We start from the raw sequence: 9,914 nt of genomic DNA on the forward strand, positions 1-9,914 counted from the left end.
ATGACAGACTCACCTGTGAGTCTGGTGGGTCCGGAAACACCTCAAACATGAGTTTCATCAGGTCACTCAGATGATCTGTAAAACACGACAGAGTCACTGTTACTTTCAAACCAACCTCCTGAGTGGACGAGGCCCAGTCCATCCTGAGTAACAGCCAGTGCGCTGCAGCAGCACCAACCGGAGTGCCAGCGTTTGTATTTAAAGTCAAACTTAGTTTCTCGTTTGCTTGCTGGAATTCAGAAGAGGAGGCTTTAGTAAAAATGGACTCTTGACATTTGAGATAATGACTTAATTATTGGTGGTTGGACTGTGGGTTTTGTAATGAGCACTGACTGTGTAATACACTGTAATAAACTTTGTTTGTTGTTATCAGTAGGTACCTGATGATTTATTATTTCCATTACATTTCCATGCATTACAATTATTTTTAGAATAGATTAATCTAACGATTGGTTTTTCAATTAGTCGATTAATCTAATGAATGATTTCTGCTTCAGCGTGGGGCAAAGAAAACTACTGAAAGGATTCACAGACTGTACAGACAGTCAAACATGGTCTGTAATGTTAGATTCAGCGGTGACTCACAGCAAAGCACCAACGTTACAGTGACTGCTCCTAAAATGAGTCGCTAAACAGTATACTGCCTCTTGTGGTAAAAGTGGGAAATAACGTCTACTTTATGTTACAGAAAAATACACGAAGAAACAAAAAAAGAAAACATTGTTAATAGCAGTATTCACATGCTGTAACTATTACAGCTATGTAGTTGATATGACAGACAGACTGACTCTTCCTATAACATTAACTGTGACGGAGCTGCGTTATTGTCACTAATACTAGTATTGCAGTAATGTGAAGTATATCTCTGAATGAGAATGGGTTTGTATTAGCATGGGCTTGACAGGCTAATACAAACCCTATGTAGCTGTAGCCTATGACAGACAAATGTAGTGCAGTAAAAAGTACCATATTTCCTCTTAGATGTAGTGGTGGGAAAATCTAAAGTATAGCAACCTGATTTTTTTACTTTTATATGTCAGTAAATGTACTTAGTTACTTCCTGCCTGCCTCAGAATCCTTCTGATTGGGCCACAGCAGCAGATTAATGGGCTTCTCTCTGATTCTACCTTTTTAAAAGTACAATACTTCTTAAGTCAAAGTAAAGTTGCAGATTTTAGAATGAGAATAAAAAAACTACAAAACACATAAAAAGCTCATCAGTGATATTAGACAGAGTACTTGTACCAGTTAGACTTAGATCTCATTGAGCTCCTGCAGTCATGTAATCTGCTGCAGCATCAGACTGTGTAGTTATTCAGAGCGCGTCCTCATGTGGCCACAGGCTGCAGTTTGTTATGAACTCCACTAGAGGGCGTCCTCAGGTGTCACTTATTCTCTACAAACTAGTAGCTCTGGTTTAGTGTTCATATCAGCTGCTCAAACACAACTCAAACCTTAAATAACACCACATTATCTTCCACTGCAGACTGTCTCAGATGTGATGGGGGATTGGAGCTCGTCAGCTCGAGTCACGTCTGAGAACAGCTGATGGTGTTTTTAATCACATGATTTGGTGTCATTAGAAACACCATCAGCTGTTTTTCAGCTTTGATACCAATCAAAAACAAAATAACTTAATCAGACAATGAAAACATTATTTTGCTTTTGTTTATTTAAAAGAAAAAGAGAGAAAAACAAAAGACTTTTGTCTCATTTATAAACTGCTCCTCAGTAATTTGGGCCAGTATGCAACACTTCTTATAGAAACAATGATAAGAATATAAACAGTTTAGAATTTGGCAGCCAGACATTTAAGAAACGTGTAAATGCTTCTTATTTCTGAGGACATTGTTTTCTGATGATTTCACAGTGTTGAAGGAACGAAATGCAGTTATTAGAATAAATTAGACGACATTAGATCAAATCAATCAGAGCGGTAAAATTGATGTGTTGTAGCAACGTGACACATCAAAGAAAAACATTTACAGAAACAACATCAAAGTGTACAGAGTACATCAGCAACAAATGTACATTTATTACATTAAATATAGAAAATCAAATGGTTGTTCTACTCAGTGTGATTGACACGAGAGATGATCAGAGGGGCAGAGTTTTTACCACCATCGTTTATACAAGGACTAAAGAATGGGTAGAGTTTCTCAGTGAAGCAGCAGCCAGTAAAGGAGTAGATAAGAGCTGCAGCATCAACGTCATAAAAGGAGACCAGACCCTCCTCATAATCCACAAACACCCCCACCTTCTCAGGCTGAGACTTCAGGGAGAGACTGACTGAAGGGTCAGCAAGAGCTTCATACTCATTTTCATTCCTCAAACATATCGTCCAGTAACCTTTCTGAGGCCTCACTGTGAGTACTCCCTTCCTGTTGATCGACTCTCTGGCCACTCCTAAATCCCACTTAGTCTTTCCTTTAACCTGAACCTCGTAGTAAAATCTTCCTGAGGAGAAACTCTGCTTTGCTAAGACATTAACACAATAATCAAATCTCTCTGGATTGTCTGGGAGATTATTCTTTATATCACCATGTTTAACTTGTTTTACATCATCAGACAGGATGAGGTAGGGATGTGCTGTATCAGGATCGAGTGTCACATCCACTGCATACTGCTGGACCCTCTTCAGCTCGGCCTCAAGCAGCTTCTTCATCTGTTTACTGAGCGTCTCCTCCAGCTGATTCACAGCTCTCCTCACAGTCCCCTCATATGAAGGTGGACGGACGCTGACTTCTGTCCAGTCCTTGGTGGGTGGAGCAGCGTTCAGGGACGGGAGGCTTTGGAGGAGGTGGAGGTGGTCTTCAGAGCGTGAGAGCTGCTCCACCTCAGAGCTTCTCTTCTTCAGCTCAGAGATTTCCTGTTCCAGCTCTTTGATGAAGCCTTCAGCCTGTTTCTCTGTCTCTCTCTGCTTCTCTTTGATCGTGTCGATGAGCTCGGCCTGGCTTCTCTCAACAGACTCCTTCAGAGCGCTGAAGACCTGAACACCACCTGCTATCTCTTTGTCTGCATCTTCCTTACTGAGCTCCACTGAGCGTTTGATCTCCTGAATCTTCAGTCGTCTCTTCTGGATCATCTGCTGAGTTTCAGCCTCTGTCTTCCCCAGCTCGGCCTTCTTTCCTTCATATTCTTCTTTCAGAGGAACAACATCATGTGTCTTGTGGTCTGAAACAGTGCAGAGCATGCAGACACACATCTGGTCGGTCTTACAGAACAGCTCCAGCAGTTTATCGTGCTTCGTACACATCCTGCCTTCCAGGTTCTCCACAGGGTCGATCAGCTGATGTCTTTTCAGGCGTAAAGCTGTCAGATGAGGCTCCAGGTGAGTCTCACAGTAGGAGGCCAGACACACCAGGCAGGACTTCAGGGCCTTCACTTTGGTTCCAGTGCAGACGTCACAGGGAACTTCTCCTGGTTTGGCAGCTTGTTGCTCTGAGCTGCTGCTGCTGGCTTTCTGTTGAGCTGACTGTCTGAACTGAGCAGCCATCTCAGAGATGAAAGTGTTGACCTGCAGCTCAGGTTTTGAGTAGAAAACCTTTTTACAGTTGGGACACTGATACGGGACATTAATATTCCAGTGTTCAGTGATGCAGGTTTTACAGAAGTTGTGTCCACATGGTGTGCTGACTGGATCAGTGAACACATCCAGACAGATGGAGCACAGAAACTGATCTTCAGTCAGCAGACAGCTGGCAGCAGACATATCCACACTCTGAGGACAAGAAGTGAGAAAACATGGACAGTTAAAATTAAGGCAACTGGACTTGGTTGAAGATACTTGAACTATCTTAAACTTTGAGCAAAGAGTCATTGTGTCCTTTGTGGAAACTCATTCTGTAGGTTACATGTGGTGTGAAAAGGTTGAAAAGTGAAGTTTGCTGTAAAGGGAGTGTTGTAGCCACTGAGCCATAGATACAGGATGTTCTTACATGTGTTGACCTCTTTTGTTCTGTTGTTTGACTGTTAGAGCATGCTGTAGACTCCAGTATAAGAAAAATAAAATTAAACTGTGAAAAGTCTCCAGTAACCACAACGTGCCCTTTAAAGCCTTCAGTGCTTTGCTCCAAACTAAATTCATCTTCTACCAAAAGAAAAACATCACTAATCAGGTCAAATCTGAAAGGCAGCAAAACCTCACCTGCAGAGCAGAAAGAGGTGGAGCAGCACTGGAAAAGCACGACAGTTTAAGTCTCACATGATCAAAATGAAACTAAACTTTAGTCTGAGTGTCAGCAGACCTGCAGTCGAGACAAGTCTGTTTCTCAGGAAAAGAAAAGTTAAACTGACTTAACAACACAGCAGAGTCTCTGCCAAACAAGTACAGCTGATAATATTTACTGTTTCAACACTAACACAAATCTCTGACATCATATCTTTTATCTGGTAAAACAGATGTAAAACAGTCAGATTCTGGTTTGAACTAAACTTTGACCAAATACTGAGTCAGAGCATTTTGGCTTTGTAGGGCCGTGTACTCACCAGGGTTTGGCAGAGATTCTGCTGTTTTGTTGAGAAAAACCTGATGGATTCAGTTGAAAGTTTCTTTAGAGAGAAACAGAGAGACTTGTCTCGACTGCAGCTCTGCTGTCACTTAGACACACTTTCGATTTCATTTGAGGAAATGTGACGTTGCAGCTCTCCTCTTTCACTGTTGCTCCTCCTCTCAGTGTAAAAGTAAGGTATAACTTTTGGGAACTTTGTCTTTTGTCAGTCAAACTGCTTATATTCCTTGGATTCAGGTTTTTAAAAAGTAATTTTGCTATCAGCACCAAAACTCAGGTATAATATTTGAACTACTATAAAAATGTTGAAACAATGGTCTTCAGCAGCGAGCGGCCTCCTTAATGGCAGTGAACATAACGCCACAGTGAAGTGCAACAGGATGAAATCCCAGAAGGTGCAGCGGCGGCGGGAGTCGTGCCACTCCTACCAGCCAAAGGTCAGTGCTGAGTTCTCCGACTGTCAGCAGACATTCAGACAACAACATGAACTGATGAACACATGATGAAGTGAACTGTTGATGATTTTGGACTCTGAAGCAGCGAACGACTGTTAAATGGCTTCAGAGTGAAAAGTTAAAACAACAGTGACAGCAGCCAGTTGCAGCAGCTGATCACACTCATCCTCCTGCAGGTTTATGCGTCACTAAATGAACACATTCCTCCAACCAGCTGCTCCTTTGTAGAAATGTGTTCACTAAATATTTACAGGCAGTAACCAGCGATGGAAGAAGGATTCAACTCATTTACTGAAGTAAAAGTAGCAGTACCACAGTATAAAAATACTCCATTACAGGTAAAAGTCCTGCGTCCAAGTAAAAGTACACAAAATGTACTTAAAGTATCAAAAGTAAAAGTACTGATGCAGAGTGGCTACTGTCAGTGTTTTACTATTATAGTATTGATCATTATTATTGATATATTAATATGTAAGCGGTACTTTAATGTTGTCATTGGTCGAGGTGGAGCTAGTTTGAACTACTTCATCCACAGAAAGAAGAATCACCAGCGTCTGTTGATAAAAGAGACGCTTTAATAAAACACAGACTGCAGTTTGTTCATGACGACAGGTGTGTTTGTATTAAAGTGTCATATGTGCCGCTGAGGACACGACGACCTCAGGTGACCTTTACACGTCTGTCAGCTCTTTTAGTTGTGTGGAAGGAAAAAGAGAAAGTTATACCTCCACTGGTAATTATTTTCTCTAAAAGGTCAAATTAAACTTCTTTTTCTAGTCAGATTATTTAGTGGAGCATATTGTCGTCACGGTCGACAGTCTCAGATCCAACTTTCAGTAAACCAACAAAAATGTGCTCCGTTGCACCTGTAACCACACCCACCTGTGATGTCACAGGGTCCTGGAGTACACCTGTACATCACTGCAGCAAGGTGAGAAGTTAAACCACTGAATGTCAAAAACAAGACGTTCAGGTTAACTTACTCTAAACTTCTTCTTCTTTGTTGGACATGTGTTGTACTTTCCAGCTGAGTTGTAGAGATCCAGGAAACGTGACTCCAGTAAAAAGCATCCAACAAATTGTGACGAGCGAGCCTCCTACAGCTTCATACAGTTTTACTTCAGCACATGACTGACAGCTGGCCAACAGAAGGTTAAAGGTAAATATGTTTATATAACCTCCATGTTTCTGTCATCACGTGAGGTCACAGGAGGGCGGGGCTTCAGCAGGAAATACAGTTCATGTACAGGAGCGTTCAACTGATAACTGATGTGTTTGAGGCCAACATAAAACCTGATAAACCTCTGAAGCAGCGTTCAAAGACTCACGTGACACTAAAGTCTGCAGCTCGTTCAGATTCAGCAGCTGTTTAACATCAAGTCTCTTCATTGGTCAGTCGGACCGTCCTGCTGTTAACAGACTGCAGGAACACAGATTCACAGCAGCTGCATGTTCACACTCTGCACACAGTCAGTGACGTCGCAACCTGCTGGACAACTGCGACGACAATAACGTCACATTAAAAAGACAAAGTTTCCCTACAGACTCTGTTATTGATGAGTCAATTATTCCAGCAGCTGCTTCAGAAACCTTGAAATGGAAGCAGTATCTGAGTTATTAAGACTGTGCAAACTTGTGATTTTATTTTTAATGTTTCTGCAGGTCCTGAAGTCTAAAATGACTTCAATTAAAGGCCTTAAATTTAGATAAAATCCCGTGAAAATCTGTTATTTGTGTTAAACTAAAAATAAATCTTTTCTTTTCATCTTGTGACAAATGTTTTAATTTCTAAACATAAAGACTTTGAAATATACATTTGTACTTTCTACACACTTATTTCTGGCTTACAATCAAGTGAGTCTTACTTTGATTATAATATAAGGCGTTAATGGTGTCTTTAATCGCTTCAATTTGATCTTGACTACTTCTACTTTTTAACCTTTTATTTTATTCATTTCACTGTTTTGAATGAACTTTAAATAACCCACATTCTGCTACGTAGGTGGAGGTTTGCAATCTGCATTTTGACCCCGTAGCTCAGGTACTAAAGACACAACAACTTTATTCCACATATCAGGACACGTTGTTGTATTTTATCTCTTATGTTAGGAGACTTTTCAGACAGGAACACTGTGCACTGTAACAGTACCTCTCTTATGTGTTTATAATAGTTTAGGCAGATAAAGAAAGTACTTGTTAGTATAAGTTTGATTGGTTTTATCCTTCAGGGGAGCGGATGATTAAAATAATTAAAACAAAGACAAGCCTTTCACTCTGCTGCAGAGATGGATCAGAAAACTGTAGATTTTTCCCTTGAATCAGCAGAAATCCTTCATAGAAAACTGAAATATTAATTCCCATCAGTCAGTGGATGTAGCAGCTTCCTGTTTAGTCATTATCACACAAAATGTACACAATCATCTCCACATCTTTTTACAGCATCAAGGTGTTTGTATAGAAGAAAACCAAACTCAGCAGAGCTCAAACTGACAGTTGCTGTGGTGTTTAAGACATGAACAGTGAAACATTTGGCTGCAGAAAAGGTACCATTACTTTTATTTTAAACTAACAGAAACAACTTAATATTCCAAAAATCATATGAAGTATGATAATCAGTAGAGCAGTCATGTCAGCGGGTATGCATGCTTGAAAGAATAGTGAGTGAAGTGTTGTATGGTGAAAGAAACAAAATAACGAGGAGCGTGGAGTATAGGGAACAGGGTATCCCTCCTCTCTAGCCCCCAGTGCAGAACAAAAGACGTGCTCTTATAGTGGAGAACACCGGGCCCAGGTGGTTCCAACAACAGATGATTTTAACCACGCCTCCTGACATCTGCAACACAGGACACAAAGAGACAGACATCCCAGCAGCCGAAAGATGGGGATGTCACAATGGTGCAGAACCCTGGTGGCTCTCTGGAGGAACACTTCTGACTGAAAAATTCTCTCAAAGTGGTGATTAATAAACTTACTTGATTACTTCATTTGGGTCCTAATATAAGAGCAGGAATTATCATTTCATTTGCCCTCTTCTTTCTCTTTTTTTAAACAGATAAAACCCAAATGTCTCGGTCCAAAATTAAAATGAAATCCGAGAGTGTTGAGGGGACAAACTGGATGAAACTGAGACCTTGCTGCTGGTCATTTATATTATAAAAATCCCCCCTCACACCTCCCTGGCTCTGTGAAACTCTGTGAGTCAGCGTTGACTTGTTTTTTTGCAGCTGGATGTAAAGTTTGCTTCTCTTCAGAGTTTTCGGACTCTACACGGCCCGCTGGTTGTCCTGAGCCGGGCTCGTGTCCTCGGCCTCCTCCTCTCTCCTGGTTCCAGTCTCGTGGCCCTGAGGCAGACTCGTGTCCTCCTCGAAGCTCCCCGTCCCCTCCATAAAGTTCTCGTACGTCGACTTCTCGTCAAACGGCCCAGCAGCTTCAACATGTCCACCTCCAGGAGACACTTCCCCACCTCAGGAAAAAATCTGGGATAAATACTTTACTGCTACTTCACCAGCAGAAGGGAGAAAAGGCTATTATATTTTAATGTATAAATCATTTCTCAGTCTTGGTAGAAGACTATTTTCATCACGACTCTCTTAAAGAGGTCATATTCTGCCTTTTGCTCTTTCCTTTATTGTGTTTTAAATATTTTGTGCATGCACTAGGTTTGCAAAGTGAAAAAGTCCACCCTGAAGGGAGTAACCATCTCCCACAGAAAACAGCTGGATTGTAGTTCAGCCTTTACTCCTGTAACATATCTGCGTCACCAACATGCATCATAATGCTCACCTAGCAGCTAGTGTGGCACGCCCTCGAAAATGAAACCATGTAAACCTGTTCTGGTACAACCCCTAAATAACACTCTGAACCTGAAAATGAGCAGAATATGATGAAGACAACTGTCGTGGCTAAATACTAAAATAAGATTGTTTAAATGTCCTTGAACAGCTGATATTACTGAAACGTGACTCGATCGGTTTCTCATCTGCAGTGGTTACTTCCAACAATCTTTCATACTAAAAACTCAGTTTAACTGTTTTAATAGTTTTTAGACTAACTGCCTTTATCAGATCAGCAGACCTCCATCCAACTAATCAGGCAAGGCAGGAGGGTTGGAATTGTTCATGAATCAATATCCTCTCCTTCTTCTCTGGAACTTTTCTTCTTTGAATTTCTTTGTGTAACAAGATGGAAAAAAAACTAAATAACTTAATCAGACACAATAAAACTTTTTTTTGCTTTTGTTTATTTAAAAAGAAAAAGAGAAAAACAAAAGACTTTTGTCTTATTTATAATGGCTCTTCAGTAATTTGTGCCAGTATGCAACACTTCTTATAGAAACAATGATCAGACAATGAAATGTGACACATCACAGAAAAACATTTACAGACAAAAAAGGAGTAAAAAGACCTAGATCAGAATCTGAAAAAGCAGCAGCGTATCAGAAACAACTATACATTTATTACATTTATTCTTTTGGATTATTTCATATTCATAAGTTATATAAATTTTCCTTTATGTTTTTCACTTGGTACCTGTGTGTAAGTATGTTTGATGGAACACAGGATTTAGGACCCTGGAGACGTTTATTTTGTCTTTTTTTGTCAAATAAAACATCGGATATTTTTTCTTCTTACATCTGCCTCCTTGCCTCACTGGATTATACAATTTTGCCCTCTTTGGGAAGCAAAGTCAGAAACTTTATGTACTGCAATAGTGACAAAAGAAGTTTAAAAAGTTGGCACTACAACATTAAATGTAGAAAATCAAATGGTTGTTCTACTCAGTGTGATTGACAGGAGAGATGATCAGAGGGGCAGAGTTTTCACCATCATAGTTAGGACTGGGACTAAAGTATGGGAAGAGTTTCTCAGTTAAGCCGCAGCCAGTAAAAGAGTAGATAAGAGCTGCAGCATCAACGTCATAAAAGGAGACCAGACCCTCCTCATAATCC

At 40.5% G+C, this 9,914-nt stretch overlaps 1 protein-coding gene across 1 annotated transcript; it reads right to left on the bottom strand.

Moving 5' to 3' along the window:
- Positions 1–1,654: 1,654 nt before the first annotated feature.
- LOC119894275 (E3 ubiquitin-protein ligase TRIM21-like) lies at positions 1,655–4,658 on the bottom strand. Its single transcript, XM_038706944.1, has 2 exons — positions 4,489–4,658; positions 1,655–3,721 (listed from the first exon to the last, which is right to left on the bottom strand). The coding sequence occupies exon 2, from the start codon at positions 3,710–3,712 to the stop codon at positions 2,069–2,071; it is 1,644 nt and encodes a 547-aa protein (XP_038562872.1). The 5' UTR covers positions 3,713–3,721; positions 4,489–4,658; the 3' UTR covers positions 1,655–2,068.
- Between the last annotated feature and the right edge of the window lie 5,256 nt (positions 4,659–9,914).

Source organism: Micropterus salmoides, unplaced genomic scaffold (assembly GCF_014851395.1).
Source record: "Micropterus salmoides isolate LMB-PRFRI ecotype aquatic unplaced genomic scaffold, ASM1485139v1 Ms_hic_scaffold_8, whole genome shotgun sequence".
NCBI lineage: Eukaryota > Metazoa > Chordata > Actinopteri > Centrarchiformes > Centrarchidae > Micropterus > Micropterus salmoides.

What these genes read in the sequence shown, in the direction of transcription:
- LOC119894275 (XM_038706944.1), bottom strand. Translation starts at nt 3,712, where the DNA reads ATGTCTGCTGCCAGCTGTCTGCTGACTGAAGATCAGTTTCTGTGCTCC.